Genomic DNA, 17,457 nt, shown 5'->3' on the forward strand with positions numbered 1-17,457 from the left:
TGAGTGTTTTGTAGTTCTTAGAGTATAGATCCTTTATCTCTTTGGTTAGGTTTATTCCGAGGTATCTTACGGTTTTTGGTGCTATTGTAAATGGAATCGTTTCTCTAATTTCTCTTCTACAATTGCGTTGTTAGTGTATAAGAAAGCAACTGATTTCTGTGCATTGATTTTGTATCCTGCCACATTACTGAATTGCTGGATGAGTTCTAGTAATTTGGGGGTGTAGTCTTTTGGGTTTTCCACATAAAGTATCATGACGTCTGGGAAAAGAGAGAATTTGACTTCTTCTTTGCCAATTTGAATACCTTTTATTTCTTTTTGTTGTCTGATTGCTGTTGCTAGGACTTCTAGTACTATGTTGAACAATAGTGGTGAGAGTGGGCATCCTTGATGTGTTCCTGATCTTAAGGGAAAGGCTCTCAGCTTTTCCCCATTGAGGATGATATTCACTGTGTGTTTTTCATAGATGGATTTTATGAACTTGAGGAATGTTCCCTCTATCCCTATACTCTGGAGAGTTTTTTTCTTTTTTAAAGATTTTATTTATTTATTTGAGAGAGAGAATGAGAGACAGAGCACAAGAGGGAAGAGGGTCAGAGGGAGAAGCAGACCCCCCCGCTGAGCAGGGAGCCCGATGTAGGACTCGATCCCAGGACTCCAGGATCATGACCTGAGCTGAAGGCAGTTGCTTAACCAACTGAGCCACCCAGGCGCCCTCTGGAGAGTTTTAATCAGGAAGGATGTTGTATTTTGTCAAATGCTTTTTCTGGATCAATTGAGAGGGCCATATGGTTCTTCTCCCTCCTCTTATTAATGTGTTCTATCACATTGATTGATTTGCGAATGTTGAACCACCCTTGCATCCCGGGAATAAATCCCGCTTGGTCGTGGTGGATGATCCTTTTAATGTATTGTTGGATCCTATTAGCTAGGATTTTGTTGAGGATTTTGGAATCCATATTCATCAGGGATATCGGTCTGAAATTCTCCTTTTTGATGGAGTCTTTGCCTGGTTTGGGGATTAAGGTAATGCTGGCCTCATAGAATGAGTTTGGAAGTTTTCCTTCTGTTTCTATTTTTTGAAACAGCTTCAGTAGAATAGGTATTATTTCTTTTTTGAATGTTTGGTAGAATTCCCCAGGGAATCCATCAGGCCCTGGACTCTTGTTTCTTGGGAGGGTTTTGATCACTGCTTCAATCTCGTTACTGGTTATTGGCCTATTCAGGTTGTCAATTTCTTCCTGTTTCACTCTTGGCAGCTTATAGGTTTCCAGGAAGGCCTCCATTTCTTCCAGATTGCTCAGTTTCTTGGCATATAGTTGTTGATAATAATTTCTAATAATTGTTTCTATTTCCTTGGTGTTAGTTGTGATCTCTCCCCTTTCATTCATAATTTTATTAATTTGGGTCCTTTCTCTTTTCTTTTGAATAAGTCTGGCCAGTGGTTTATCGATCTTATTAGTTCTTTCAAGGAACCAACTTCTAGTTTCGTAGATCTGATCTACTGTTTCTGGGTTCTAATTCATCGATTTCTGCTCTAATTTTAATTATTTCTCTTCTAATGCGTGGCTTAGGCATTGTTTGTTGCTTTTTCTCTAGTTCTTTAAGGTGTAGAGTTAGTTGCTGAATTTGGGATTTTTCTATTTTTTTGAGTGAGGCTTGGATGGCTATGTATTTCCCCCTTAGGACCGCCTTTGCAGTATCTCATAGGTTTTGGACCGATGTGTTTTCGTTCTCATTGATTTCCATGAATTGTTTAAGTTCTTCTTTGATTTCCTGGTTGACCCAAACATTCTTGAGCAGAGTGGTCTTTAGCTTCCAAGTGTTTGAATTTCTGCCAAATTTTTTCTTGTGATTGAGTTCCAGTTTCAAAGCATTGTGGTCTGAGAATATGCAGGGAATAATTTCAGTCTTTTGGTATCAGTTGAGACCTGATTTGTGACCCAGTATATGGTCTATTCTGGAGGAGAAAGTTCCATGTGTGCCCCAGAAGAATGAGTATTCTGTTGTTTTAGGGTGGAATGTTCTGTAATTACCTATGATGTCCATCTGGTCCAATGTATCATTCAAAACTCTTGTTTCCTTGTTGATTTTCTTAGATGATCTGTCCGTTGCTGAGAGTGGAGTATTGAGGTCTCCTACAATTAACGTATCATTATCAATATGACTCTTTATTTTGGTTAACAGTTGGCTTATGTAGATGGCTGCTCCCATGTTGGGGGCATAGATATTTACAATTTTAGATCATCTTGTTGGATAGACCCTTTAAGAATGATATAGTGTCCTTCTGTGTCTCGTATTACAGACTTTAGTTTAAAATCTAATTTGTCTGATATAAGAATTGCTACCCCAGCTTTCTTTTGAGGTCTGCTAGCTTGGAAGATGGATCTGCATCCCTTCACTTTCAGTCTGGATGTATCTTTAGGTTCAAAATGAGCATCTTGTAGGCAGCATTTGGATGGGTCCTGTCTTTTTATCCAATCTGCAACCCTGTGCCATTTTATGGGAGCGTTTAGGCCATTCACGTTGAGAGTGATTATTGAAAGATATGAATTAATTGTCATCATGTTGCCTGTGAAGATGTTGTTTTTATAGCTTGTCCCTGTAAATTTCTGTTGTAGGTCACTCTTGGGGTTTTTCTCCCTTTATAGAACCCCTCTTAATATTTCTTGCAGGGCTGGCTTAGTGGTCACATATTCTTTCAGTTTCTGCCGGTCGTGGAAGCTCTGCATCTCTCCATCCATTCTAAATGAGAGCCTTGCCAGGTAAAGTATTCCTGGCTGCATGTTCTTCTCATTTAGTACCCTGAATATGTCTCGTCAGGCCTCTCTGGCTTGCCAGGTCTCTGTGGATAGGTCTGATTTATTCTGATGTTCCTCCCTCTGTACCTAAGGAATCTCTTCCCCCTAACTGCCCTTAAGATGGTTTCCTTGGTTCTAAGATTTGCAAGTTTTACTATTACATGCCGGGGTGTTGGCCTGTTTTCCTTGATCTTAGGAGGGGTCCTCTCTGCCTGTAGGACTCGAATGTTTGTTTCATTCCCCAGATTAGGGAAGTTCTCAGCTACGATTCACTCAAATACATCTTCTAGTCCTCTTTCTCTCTCCACTCCCTCCGGGATTCCAATGATTCTGACATTGGAACGCCTCATGGTGTCACTTATTTCTCTGATTCTATTTTCATGGATTCTGAGTTGTTTTTCCCTGGCCTCCTCTTTTCCCTTTTTATCTATTATGTTGTCTTCCAGGTCGCTTATTCGCTCTTCTGCCTCAGTTACCCTAGCTGTTAGATTATCTAGATTGGATTGGATCTCACTGATAGCATTTTTAAGTTTTGCCAATTCAGCTTTCATTTCTGCCCTTAGAGACTCTGTGTTGCCATTAATTGACTTCTCCATTCTAGCCATTGTCTTCACAATTGCTAGCCTGAATTCCATCTCCGACATCTTGGTTATATCTGCATCCATTTGTAAATCTGCAGCATAAATCATAATCTCTGAGTCTTTTCTGTTTTGGGGGTTCCTCCTTCTAGTCATTCTGTTGATGGGTGTTTGAGGGAATGTATAGAGTCCAAATTATTGACCAGAACCCAAGGAAGATGCACCTGTTTTCTTGGGACCTTAGGGTTGCTGTCCTCTTGTTTTCCCAGCCTGTCTTCTGGGGGAGGGGCCTGCCACGCTGTTACTCAGGCAACCCTGTTTGGACGGTGTTGCCTTGCCCCGCTGTGGCCAGGGATGGGCTCAGCGGGATTCAGTCTTTGGGTCTTTTGTTCCCTGGCGGCTTTTGGTGTCTCTTCAGGGAGTCAGAGCAGAAGAGATCATTTCCAACCCTCTGCTTCAGAGCAGAGAGATCGCAGTCTGCTCTTCAGGGAGCTCTCCAGGCCACACTATCTCCGTTTCTGTCTCTGTCCATGCTGCTGTAAACTGCAGCTTCCTGGGTTGTGTGCCCCTCTGCAGCGCTCCCAGTCCTGCCTCCAGGTCAGGGCACGTCTCTGCCCTTTGTACTTCTAAAACCGCCAGCCGCTCCCAGTTCCCCTGCGCGTGGCCCCGCCGCTCGAGGTTTCCGTCCCAGGGGCTGCAGTTTGCAGGTGCGATACTGCCGCTCCAGTTTCCTTCACGGGGGCTGCCGTAAAGTCCTTTCCCCGCCACTACCGGTCTGCGAGTCTGTGCCCTGTCCACAGCGCACAAGGCTGTCGCTCACTGGAGGTGGATCTCCAGGGCCAGGCACCCTCCCGCTGCCGTTTATCCTCCGATATCTGCCCGCGGAATCAGGGCACCCCGTTTCATACCTCAAAACCAACTGCCTGCGATATTCTGTTTGTAGAGATCCAGATCTTCTTACATCTCAGGCTGGTTTCGTGGGTGCTCAGAGTGGTCTGGTAGATATCCAGCTCAATTCCGGAGACCAGTTGAAATAGGGTGCCCTACTCCTCCGCCATTTCCCCCCCGCAGAGCCAGGCAATTTTATGCTGTCCTTTGGGCAGCAGTGACAAAATTGGGGTACAGATAAGTATATAAGCACTTTTCTGGGAGATTCTGGTGAGCTGTAGCAAGGAGGCAGAGTGAGAGGGCAATGATGGCACCCTACAGCCGATATTCTCTGAGAGTACTTTTGTAGCCTCTAGATCCTGCCTAAGGGGAAGCCTGCCCCAAAGCTGAACTTCTAGGACTAGCAAGTAGGACTTTTCCTTAGTTTCAGTTTGCTGTCTGTTTCGGGCTTTGGGGTGGCAGCATACCATTGTTACAGTCCTGTGGGACCCAGGAATGCAAGCCCCCCTAGCCACCAGAGCGGGGCAATCATGGGAAAGCCCTTGGGTGGCAATCACAAAAACCAGGGCAGCAGACGTAAAAACTGGGCACCAGACCTGTATAAGAGCTCCCCTGGAGATATGCTTGCACTCTGGAGTGTGATTTCAGATGTTTTCTGCTGTTCTTGTGCACTGTTAAACATTCTCTGTGCAACATCATTTCAGTTGTTAGCGGTGCTGCTCCTCTGTTGAAGCTGAATTTAATCTAGTCTTGGCTTGATTTTTTTCTTTTACCACTGATGGCAAACTTAAATGGTTGCAGTTAAGGTTGCAGACACATGTACCATCCAAGTGTTGTTGGTTGTGGTTATGTTGCATTAGTGATGCCTCCTTCCTAGAATGGACACTGGCACGAGAGCCAGGCAGTATAGAGGCAGATCCCAGCTTGACTTTCTCATCTGGCAAGTGGATCCCATGACATGGACAGGCTGTTAGGGCTTCAGATATAATGGTGACTTAGTCTGCTCAAAATGTCATTTGAGAAGAAAAAAAAAGTTATTTGGAAGTCAGCACATGCGTACATTTCTGTAACTTCCTAGCTGTGATGTTCTTTAGTTGAAGTCTTAGAAGATAGCTTGTGAGTGCTGAAATGGCTGATTTTCAGACTTGCTGTATTTTTTATTCCTAGGGATTCATCTACGCTCTTATCAACTGGAGGGAGTCAACTGGCTCGCTGAGTGCTTCCATGGTCAGAATGGCTGCATCCTGGGAGATGAGATGGGCCTGGGTAAGACCTGCCAGGTATGTTACTGTGGAGGGACCGCTGTTCACCTCCGCTGAAATACCTCTTCACAGCCTCTCACTATCTGTAGCTGCTCCCTACTAGTGTGGGTTTTTATACTAGGAGGTGAAATGCCTAAACCTTTGTGAAGAGATTATGACCTTGGAATTGATTTTCCTAGTTATGGGGATTCGTTTAACTGTGTCACTTGACATAGGATTGCAATTAATGGGCAGGGTTTTTCTCTATGAAAATATATCTGTCTCCCCGGGATCAAATGGCCTCTGCCCTCCTTAGCGATACTTCTATTTAGTTAACTGGATCTATTTATTTCTCTTCCTCAGTGGGTGGTAGGGCTACTTCTCATTTCTGTGCTATGCTAGAGAAGTGCAGAGGAAGAATCCTGTCTTCCAAAATGCCTTGGTCATCTAGTGGGAGCACCCAGTCTAGAGACCTGGAGAATCAGATGTGGCCTCCTTGGGCATTGAGATGGATTATTCTGGCAGGAGGATCACCAACATAGCCCTGTGTTGTCAGATGTCAGTGGAAGGCTTGGATCAATTGAAAGTCCGGACACAGACACTCCTTGGGTTAGTCACACAAGGTTTACTCATCTATAAGATACTAAAGAAAGTCAGTGCAGTCAGGATATACAGCAGAGGCCACTTGATCAGAAACCATGGACATATAAGTTTCCCCATACCAAAAAGTTTTTACCAGTGAATAGACAGAATGAGTGAAGGTCTCATTGATCCCTTTAGAGGCTCTTTTGCCCCCTGCAAGTCTGACCTGACATACATAAACATCCAGTTGGAGCAGTTCTGCACATAGTTCTACAAACATTCTGTCTGACCACGTGTTGGAGACTACTTTATATATGTCACGTATACCTCATTGATCTAGGGGTTATTCGGAATACAAAATGACCTCTGAGTATGGTACCCTCAAGGACCTCATTTGTCACCTTCAGGTTTCTCAGGCAAATAAATCGGGTCCTCAGTTCATTCCTGAACTGAGAATTATGGAACTAGAACAAAGGTAAGTTTTCTGGATCTCTCTGGGAGCCAGGCTAAGAGATACTCGGATCATGTACAGAGCCCTCCCTGCAGTCTCCTTTGCTTTGCACATGGAATCCCTCTGACTTCATTCAGAGCCAGCAAATTCCACTTGTTCTTTGTCTTTCTCCAGAGTGTTCATATAGCTCTACCTTAAGTGTCCTAAAACTATTATACCTCCAAATTCCATGTTGCTAAAATTTTGTTCAGAATTTTTGCATCTGTGTTCATGAAAGATACTTATCTGTAGTTTTCTTTTCTTATAATGTCTTTGGTTTTGGTTTTGTGGTAAAGATGGACTCAGAATGAATTGAGAAGTTTTTTTTTGTTCTTGTTTTTTTTAAAGATTTTATTTTTTTTATTTATTCATGAGAGACAGAGAGAGAGACAGAGGCAGAGGGAGAAGCAGGCTCCCCGCGGAGCAGGGAGCCCGATGCAGGACTCAATCCCAGGACCCTGGGATCATGACCTGAGCCGAAGGCAGACGCTTAACCGACTGAGCCACCCAGGCGTCCCTGAATTGAGAAATTTTTGTCCCCTTTGGTTTTCTAAAAGAATTTGTGTAAAATTGGCATTGTTTCTTCTGTAAATGTTTGGTAGAATTCACTAGTAAATCCAAATTAATTTTGTAGATACATGTGGTTTACACTAACAAAAGATAAATTTTTCTCTCAATAGTATCCTCAGCAAAAGCTAAATAGAATGATTTTATTCCTGTATGTACTTATTGGGTGATTGCTCTGGTACAATCTGGGCTGGGAAGTGATGGATAGTTAAAAAAGGAAATTCTTTTTTTTTTTTAAAGGAAATTATTTCCATTATAAAATTAATGTAATCTCGTTAAAAAATAACTGCCACCCTATAGCCACAACACTCTATCCATAAGCAACGAATAGCAGTGTGTTTTAAATGGTTGACATTATAGCGTACATGTAGTTTGTATTTTATTAATCTAACTTTGTTACTGTAATTATCCATTTTATTATATCCTTCACAATCATCTTCTGCTGGCTACATAATATTCCATCAAGAGAATTCATCATAACGTAAATATTCTGCAGATGAGGAATGGCCAGGTGTCCCCTCTTTTTGTGCTGTATTAACCTCCATGTGAATATCCTTGGGCATATAGCTTTTTCAGGATTTTGGATTGTATCTTTAGGATAGATTTTCTCAGAATGGTTCAGCATCTGGGGATGGGGGCTCCTCAAAATTTTGTTTTATGAAAGAGTGTGATTTTCTCTCTTTATCACAGAAACAAACTTTTCTAGTCAAAAGTACGTACAGCGATGTCCTAAAATATGCCTGTTTGGCTTTACAAAGATTTTTGTTTTATATGCTTACGAGGTGTTATTTATTGTTTGTTTTCTTCACTAGAATGTATGCTCCAGGAGAGCTAGGAGTTTTGTCTGTTTTGTTCACTATGATATACTTGATCTTAGAACAGTGCTTAGCAAAATAGAAGGCACTCTATAAATGCAGGCAGAAGGAAGGAAAACACTAAGGAAATGAGGGAGGAAATTAGGAAGGAAAACATCCTCCCTCTGGAGAGTGTGGCAAGCAGTGGAGACCACCACATAGTAGGTCATCTGTAGTCACATCTTGGATGTTCTTGCCTTATGTTTTCAGAGTTTTCTTGATCTTGTGCATTATTTGCACTGTTTTCATTTATTTCTGTTAATCTTTCCTGATTTTTTCCCTTTGCATCACAGGGTTCAATACATAAATACTGAGCACCACTGCTTGTGAACTATTGATGTAATTGAGTACCATAAATTTCTTTGGCAATTCTGTTTAGGCTTACATGATTTCACTTTAGGAATGGATGACTCTCCAGATGTGTGGAAGATTGTATGTTATTTTTTTGTTTGTGCTCCCTCCAAGGTCATGGCAACTTTGTGGTTGTTTCTCATGTGGAAATGTGTTAAAAACTGCCTTCTTTTTGTGTGTTCCAGGCTATTGCTCTCTTCATTTACTTGGCAGGAAGATTAAATGATGAAGGACCATTTCTGATTCTTTGCCCCTTGTCCGTTTTGAGCAACTGGAGAGAAGAGATGGAGAGGTATAGAGCAGATGTAGCTGCAATTTTGTTTTTTACATTGATTAAGATTTTTTTTCTGGGTGGTATGTGAAATATGATAAAGCAACATATTGTCCCAATCAGTGATTTGATTTCTTCCAGACAACTCTGACCTAAGGCAATGTAGGTAGGAGAAAGAATCTGATGGGGGTAAGGTTCAATGGATGTTATTGTTACTATTTGGCAGTTTGAAGATCAGTACTCAGTAAATTTTGCTGAACTAAAGGAGAAGCCATCTTTTTCTCAGTGACATGGGAAGTAACCAACATGGAAAAAATAGTTTTCTCTTTAGAATTAGTATAGTGCCCTTGTAGATATTCATCCAGCCCTTCTGCCTTTTCACACAGGAACTTATTCATAGTTTTACCTTTACTCTAGATAAGATTCCAGAGGCCCAGGACTCTTTCTGGTTGCAGGACATCATGAAGTCTTCATGTCCTTGATCTTCCATGAAATGTACTTTTCCAGATCTGTACACCCTTCCCTTTGGCTCTGCATTGGTGTTCATCTACCTCTTTTCTTGGATTCAGATTTGCTCCAGGTCTTTCCTGTATAACGTATGCAGGTGACAAGGAGGAGAGAGCCCATCTACAGCAAGATCTAAAACAAGAGTCACATTTTCATGTGCTGCTAACTACCTATGAGGTATCCATTTATTTCTCTATAGCAAGAACTCTTAACCTGGTACTGTAGAAGTTGCAGAATCCACTGGAATTAAATTTAACTTTTTTTGAGAGCATACATTTTTCTGGGAGAAAAGTCTACTTCCATTAGATTCTCAGAGAGGGACCATGACCAAAGGAAGTGAAGGACAGTTGTGTTCCAAATTAGTTGGCTATCTCTCCCTCTTTCCTGGTGCATCAAGGGTGAAGGTTCCCCAGGGAGGTGGCACTTGGCTGGTGAATAGGAGGAGGCAGGCAGGTAGGAGAAAGGGTTTTGTGGGCTTAAGCATTGTCTATTACTGTGGGATGGGAGTAGAGGACACTAAGTTCCAGTTTCATTTTTTTTTTTAATTATTTAAAAAAAATTTTTTATTATGTCATGTTAGTCACCATACAGCACATCATTAGTTTTTGATGTAGTGTTCCATGATTCATTGTTTGCTTATAACACCCAGTGCTCCATGCAATACGTGCCCTCCTTAATACCCATTCACCATGGTGGGGCGGGGGGGCGGATCCAGTTTCATTTTAAGTTCCTATTCTTGAAGGGAAGACTCAGTCACTGTAAGCAAGACCTTCCACTTATTCGTGCCTATGTTTTTTCTCTGGGATAGCGCTACTTAAAAATTATGCTCAGAACTTTTTTTACTTAGTGAATGAATGAGACTTAACTCTTAAACTACAGGATTTAGCTAATAAGAAAGTAGTTTATAGTATCAGTTATGTTAATACTAGTTATAATGTATCTTTTTTCTTTTCAGATTTGCTTGAAAGATTCATCATTTCTAAAATCGTGAGTATGTTGCACTGCTTCAGAAACTGTTGAATATGTCATGAGAGTCATGTCTTTACATTTTAGTACTTTGTCTCTTTCATCGTGTGTCTGGTACATCTTCCTGGTATGTCTTCCATGAGTCTTATTTACAGACAGGTGGCATGGCGGAATGCCTGCACTATAGCCCATTGCTCATTAGCTGTGTGTCCTTGGGTTACTTAACCTTAGTGAACCTCAGCATCTTCATCTGTGAAATGAGGATAATTAAATCTCGCTTTGGATGGCTGTTGTGAGGATTAAATAAGGTGTACATGGTGGGTGGTTAATAAATATTAGACTCTTTTCATTGCAAATTGCATAGACATCTTTCAGGACTGCTGTTTGGAGATTTTACAATAATATAGGAGGTGAATTATTCGAGCCTTTTCCTAGAAATATCCTGAGTAGCAGTCAGTGCTATAAAAATCACTTGTTAGGAAGGGAGTTTTAAATATACTTTTAAGTAGTTAGCTTTCAGGCTCTCATATCAGCTCATGAAGTATAGGAAACCTAGATGTAATTCTTCATACTACCTGATACTAGGGGTGATATGTTACAGTATAGGGTTGGGACTACGGTTATAATGTAAATTAAACATTAGCCAGACTTTAGGTACATAAGAAAAGATGTGTTGACAGGATTTCATTCTCCGTAGAATGCATAGTTATGATGTGGTTAGGTGGGCATCTTTAATATTCAGAAACTTGTTTTCATAGTGCTTTATCAGTATTTTACATGTTATTTCTCATCCAGGTTCTTCTGAGTTGGATTTCTATTTTCATCTTTTTTTTAAGATTTTATTTATTTACTTGACACAGAGAGAGAGAGAGAGAGAGAGAGAGCACAAGTAGGCAGAGTGGCAGGCAGATGGAGAGGGAGAAACAGGCTCTCTGCTGAGCAGGGAGCCGGACGCGGGGCTCGATCCCAAGACCCCAGGATCACGACCTGAGCCAAAGGCAGCTGCCCAACGGACTGAGCCACCCAGGCGCCCCTGTTTTCATCTTATTTTGAGATACTAAAGGCCCAGACATAAATTTCATGACTTCCATCCCATATTTTGGTTCACTTAAGTTTCATTTAAGTGAGCACGTTATCTTACTCTTCTTAAGAAGAAAATATGCTTTCCCTCTATCTTTTTTTATTATTAATATCCAACTAATACTTGTTGAAGATCTTTTCTTTGGAAAAACACTGTTTGGGAGTTACCAGCAGTGCCAGGAAAGTAAACTCTAGAGCTCCCTAAGAGGATGTAGACTCCAGTAGAGGGAGAGGCAGTATTTGGATATCCGTAATACAAGGCAGAATGTGGGAAGTCTCAAAAGGCTAGAAGATTGGGACATAAATGTTTTTGGGTACTTAAATTATCCTACGTAATCTTCATGAAAACCCTAGTAGGCAGGTATTATTTATTGTTCATATTTTGGAGGAGGGAAGTAACAGATTAGGTAACCCAGCCAAGGCTACATTGCTAATAATGGCAAAGCAGATATCCAAATATAGCATGCATTGCTGTGGAAACTTTAAGAGAGCTTCTCAGTAAACAAACAAACAAACAAACAAACATACATACATACATCTGATACTGATTCCAGAAAAAAACAAAACAAAACAAACCCCAGGGACAGCTTCTCAAATTATCTAACTGCACTGGAGTTTCACATTATTCATCAGAAATACAATCTTTTTATATTAAATCATCCATCTTAAGTCCATCCCATGTGAATTTAAGAACCTAAGTAATAAGGGGGCATTTATAATGTTGGCTAACAGTATGAACCCCAGGGGTACAGATTTATTGTTTTGATAGACGTGACAAGGTTATTTTGTGTATTACTAGATCACCACTGAGAAGAGCCAGAAAGGGTAATATAATACCTGTCCTAAAGAGGTTTTGTGGGGAATTAAGATGGTGTACATACCAATATGAAAAATACGATAAATTTTTTTTGATAACAGACCTATGAAATCTTCAGGTCGAGAGGGTTAGAAGTTCCCTCATCCCACTCTCCATTCAGTGCTGAAATTCACTCCACCTCTTCCCCTCCAGGGGGCATCCTTTGGTGTACTTTGGTGTTCTTTGATGAGTGATTTGACCTCCTTCCTTTCACCGAGCCCACATCCATCTCCCTGTAGGCTGCTTCACTGATAAGCTTTTACCGTGTGCTTGCTCTTTGTAAGACTTTAATACCCAGTTCTTCCCAAGGAAATAGCACCTAAATTGTTTTGAATGCTGATTCGAACAGGCCAGGTGCTATTTTATGGCCACTTAGCCACCTTATCTCATGACCACTGTCCAACACCAGTTGGACACTTACTCCTTGTAATCCTTAAATGCATCTCCTCCAAGTGCTACCCAGCAGGAATGATCCCAGTTCCTACTCTCTTTGGACCCCCAGTTCTCCCTCCATCTGCATCGCTCTCAATAGGTAGATGGTACTAGGTTTCTGTTTCTGCACCTGTTTTCTGGATTTTCTCTGTAGCCTCAGAAGAAGAGGGCATCTTCCTTGTAAGGCCAACATCTGCTGAAGATCTTTCTCTAATTTTTGAGTGATTTTTATTTCCCTACCCACTATCTTTCCAGTGTATCTTCCTTGTATATACATTTAGTTTTTTAAGTATAAGAACAATGTAATAAGCACCTAGGTGGCTCAGTTGGTTAAGCGTCTGCCTTCGGCTCAGCATGATCTCAGGGTCCTGGGATCGAGCCCCACATCAGGCTCTCTGCTCAGTGGGGAGTCTGCTTCTCCCACTTTCTTCCTTCCCTCTCGTGCTCTCTCTCTGTCTCAAATCTTAAGAAAAAAAAAAAAGAACAATGTAATGAGATTACAGAATGTTTGCGAACAAAATAAAAATTGAGGGGCGCCTGGGTGGCTCAGTCGTTAAGCATCTGCCTTCAGCTCAGGTCATGATCCCAGAGTTCTGGAATCGAGCCCCACATTGGGCTCCCTGCTCCACGGGAAGCCTGCTTCTCCCTCTCCCACTCTTCATGCTTGTGTTCCTGCTCTTGCTATCTCTCTTTCTCTGTTAAATAAATAAATTAAAAAAAAAAACAACTTCAAAATAAAAATTTAAAAAATCTTATAACTTTCACTTTGTTATCTCTTGCATGGTTTCTCATTTCTGAGAGGATACATAATATTTATAAATTTTTTAGTTACCATGGGCCTTCTTATTGTAAGATAATCATCATAGTATTCAAAATGCTGAATAATAAAACATCATGTATAATTGGACTTATTTATTTTCAGCTTTTTGCTACTTTAAATAATGCAGCTTGGAACATATTCATACATAACATATTTTTCCATATTTCGAATTTTTTGTGCTCTAGCAACAGCCACCAGTGACTTCCATGGTATATTGAAAGGATGTATCTTCCCGAACATCTATAACATTTGATCTTGCTCACTGCTTTCCCATTTTTAAATCTAAAACACTTTTTAAGCTACTATGACACCATTTTCTCTTGATTTTTCTTCTGGGTTTAAATCTCAGCTCTACCTCATTCTAGCTTTATGACCTTGACCCAGTCACCTAATCTTTCTGAGCTTTAGTCTCCTTGGTGGTAAAATGAGCAGAATAATGTCTATTCACCATGTTCTCTTGGATTAAATAACAGACATAAAGCCCCAACCAAGCACAGGATCTGGCACATAGTAGGTGGTCATAAATGTTTCCTTTTGCTTTTTGTCTCTAGCTCCTTCCTTTCTGCCTTTATGCACAGATCTTTCCCATCTTGGAAAACAAATTCCCTTAAACTTAGTACCTTATCCAGATGTTGTCTTTTGTACATGGCAGGCTTTCAGATAAGAAGGTAATTTGAGGGTGCCTGGGTTGCATCCGACTCTTGATTTTGGTTCAGGTCATGATCTCAGGGTTGTGAGATTGAGCTCTGTGTGGGGCTCCATGCTCAGTGGGAAGTCTGCTTGAGATTCTTTCTCTCTGCCCTTCCCTCCACTCATGTGTGTGCTCTCTCTCAAATAAATAAATAAATAAATCTTAAGAAAAAAAGGCAATTTGAGTGTGTTTCTAATAGAATGGGCTTAATATTAGTCTTTCCAACACTAGTGCCGGTTGTATGGTAAGACTTTTTGGCTATGAGATACATGCTTGGGTTACACAAAACTGAAAGCTTGGACTTTTCTCTCACAGCTTGCCTTGGAGTGTTCTTGTTGTGGACGAAGCTCACAGGTTGAAAAACCAAAGCTCCTTGCTGCATAAGACACTTTCAGAGGTAAACTCACAGGATAGTCTTAGTTTTTGTATGACTTCTTTAAAAAAAATACTATCTTGGGCCTGTATAGAGTTAGTTAAGTTGAAACATTTTTTTAGTCAGATTTCTGTAGGGCTAAATAAACATTTTGTGAGTGACAGAGGTAGTACTTAATATGGCCTAACTTCTTCCTCTCGTCTTTTACGTAAAAGGTAACATTTACTGAAATCTGGGTATCAAATAATAAGACACTACCTCAATAAAATACGTTGTATTTTTGGAAATGTTTCAACTCTCTTTTGATCTTCAGAGGGGTAATTCTTTAAAAATAATCTTCTTATAACTCTTCTGTCTGCAATAGCAGATACATCTGACATATTTTACCCTTCCCCCCCATTTACCTTTTTTAAGGATTTGATAGTTCACATGGAGTAATGAAGAGACCCCATTGCATGCCATTGACTATTAGCTCTGGTCTCTCTTGTCTTTGTCATACTTTTGAGTGTGATACCCTTGATCTCATTCCCTTCTCTTGATCTCTGGCACCATTGCGGCACAGTGAGAAATGAGAAATGTCAGTGTAGCCCTAGATTTGCCCTCTTTTCTGAGGAGCCTGTGGAACAGCTTGTGAGTAAGAAGTGCCCTTCTCCTTGCTGACCTTACAAATGAGACCACATATGAGAATTCCTGTGGCCATCACTGAAGTTTGGTCCCTGTCCTACAACATCATGCCCTATAACAAATGAGTTAGTAAATTTAGAGGTGATTTGCAGGAAAGTCTTAGGTCTGAATTCTCTGTTTACTGGCTAAAAGTTGTAGTTTTTAGCATTTTAATGCAGATATGGTCACTGTCCATTATTAGTCCAGTCTCAAAGATTGCTATACCCTGGAGGGCCCCCTCCACTCTATGATGTCTTTTGCCTCTTTTAGGGACTCTTAACAGTATCTTTTTCCCAAGAGGTTGTCATATTCTGGCACCTAACCCTAAACTACCATGCCAGTTTACTAATGGATAATGGGAGAAGAGAAGCAGGTGTAGTAAAGGAACCCCAGGGTTTGGAGTGGCTAAGTTCTGTTGCGGGTCCCAGAGTCTATCCTTGTTATTCATAAGGAAACTAAGTCTCAGAGGGATTATGTGAGGAATTTCTGTGTCATCTAAGCATGAACTGGGGTTTGAATTGCAGACAACTTGTTGGTTGGAAAGAAATGTATTTATTGATAGAGGTGGGGAAAAGGGTAGTACCTTTTTTTCCCCTTTATAATATTGTTTTCAGCTTGTTTGTAAAAGTTGGAAGCAATTTGTAGTGAAACATAGGGAGTTGGTTATGCAGTTTACAAAGTAAGTATAGTACCTTGACAAAGTAAGGCTGCCATGAAAAATTATGTAGAAGAATATTTAACAACGTGGGAAATGTTTGCAAAGTATCATACACAAAAAGAAGTTTTAAAAATACTGTATACAAAGAGATTGTCACTTGATTTTTTTCACCCAGTTATAAGTTTTGATACTAAATGGAGACTACTGTGAATAAATACATTAGCTCATGTGACCGTATAAGTTGACTGTAGTGACCAACAATCCTGGTTATCTTTTTGACTTCATATTCTTTGGTCACCCCAGCTCTTTGCTTGGTGAACACATTGTAAAAAGGTGAATTGGTTGTTGAAAGCATTTATTTCTGACCAGTTCCCATACTTAAATTCTATGAAAACATTGCCCTATCAGCAGAGCAGGCATGAGTGGGTGGACATTGATTAAACAATTTAAAAGAAAACAAAAAAAGGAGATTGCAAAAAAAATAGTAATATATCATTTTCAAATCAGTTTTAATTGTGTTATTGCATCTGTTACCTTTTCTGACTACGAAATCAGTATCTTCTTATGACCCCCTCCAAATCAAAATATAGAAACACAAGAATAAACATAAAAACCATCAATAATCTTATTCCCGTGCATACATTAACATTTGGTATATCAGCTGCCATATCCTTTGCTGTGCGGGTGAATACCCAAACACATAAATATGCATATATATTATTTTAGAAACCAAAATATAGTGCATTTTTATATTTAAAATAAGGTGTGTGTATGTATACATATGTGTATATATGTATCATACTGTATTTCAGTATTCCAAATAACATATATGGGATATGGCTTTCCGTTTTTGCTGCATTCTTTAACTCAAATGGCATTAGTTCTTATTAATGTCAGTTTAGAGGTTGTCCTTCGCTTAACCTAATATCTGTTACTGTCTTTCCTAACCTTTTATTTCATTGGTCTCTTATTCTTCTTGTTCTTGTTGCTCAAAATTTAAAGAATTTCTTTCATTTTGGGCTGTATAAGGCCCAGAAACATCCAGAAGTCTTGATGTTTTGGGTGTGATACACCCTAAAGTTGTACATTCTTTTAGTGTAGATCTTCTTGCTTCTTGCTTGTAGTGGTGGGGCTGATGCTATAGCTTTTTCAAACTGCTTGAGTAGATACCATGTGCCTCTGATGCCTCAGTAGACTCACCCATGTGGGTAATAAAATACAGCTTGAATCCCCACTAAGATTGAGTAACAATAACCATATCAAATACTCATGTAGTCCTTCAGAGTTCACACAGTGATTTTACTTAACCTCCTTGTAACAGTATCTCCTTCACAGGATATTTGTCCCCTTCTTACAACTGAAGAGGTATTATTTCCTACATCAAATCTCTAGTATACAGCTTGAACCGAGTCTTCTGGTTTCATGTCCTTGTGGTCACCCCATTAAATTATGCCCCTCTTTGTACAGGTAGAGGTTGTGATGGGGAACTTGGTCTTGCTTTCCAAGGTTATAAATTTTTTACTTTACTTATTTATGTATTTGAGTTCTCAGTAGTCTTCAATCTCCTGTTGACCGGAACTCCCATCCAGAACAGCCTCCAAGAGCTCTACTCTCTCCTCAGTTTTGTGGAGCCTGATCTCTTTCCCAAGGAGCAGGTGGGAGATTTTGTTCAGCATTACCAGGATGTTGAGAAGGAGTCTGAGTCAGGCAAGTTCCCTTCCTTGAAATCATGCCAAGAAGTCTGGGCCCAGAAACTTCCCTGGTGTATAACAGATATGGGGTTATAGG

At 40.4% G+C, this 17,457-nt stretch overlaps 1 protein-coding gene across 5 annotated transcripts in view; it reads left to right on the plus strand.

The window, feature by feature from the left end:
* Window positions 1–17,457, plus strand: part of CHD1L (chromodomain helicase DNA binding protein 1 like) — an 83,307-nt gene that overhangs the window by 19,336 nt on the left and 46,514 nt on the right. For 4 of the 5 annotated variants that reach the window (XR_004676423.1, XR_004676422.1, XM_034989837.1 and 1 more), the window contains exons 2-7: window positions 5,435–5,547; window positions 8,538–8,644; window positions 9,193–9,307; window positions 10,086–10,117; window positions 14,291–14,372; window positions 17,214–17,376. Coding sequence is in view for 3 of the 5 variants with exons in the window: in XM_034989837.1 (XP_034845728.1) it covers window positions 5,435–5,547; window positions 8,538–8,644; window positions 9,193–9,307; window positions 10,086–10,117; window positions 14,291–14,372; window positions 17,214–17,376 (612 nt within the window). In the remaining 2 variants the exon portion in view is untranslated. Of the gene's footprint in view, window positions 1–5,434; window positions 5,548–8,537; window positions 8,645–9,192; window positions 9,308–10,085; window positions 10,118–14,290; window positions 14,373–17,213; window positions 17,377–17,457 lie in introns of those variants that run through there. The other variant, XM_034989839.1, reaches the window with a different exon arrangement.

This window comes from Mirounga leonina, unplaced genomic scaffold, assembly GCF_011800145.1.
Source record: "Mirounga leonina isolate KUSES-001 unplaced genomic scaffold, KU_Mleo_1.0 Mir_493, whole genome shotgun sequence".
Taxonomy (NCBI): Eukaryota; Metazoa; Chordata; class Mammalia; order Carnivora; family Phocidae; genus Mirounga; species Mirounga leonina.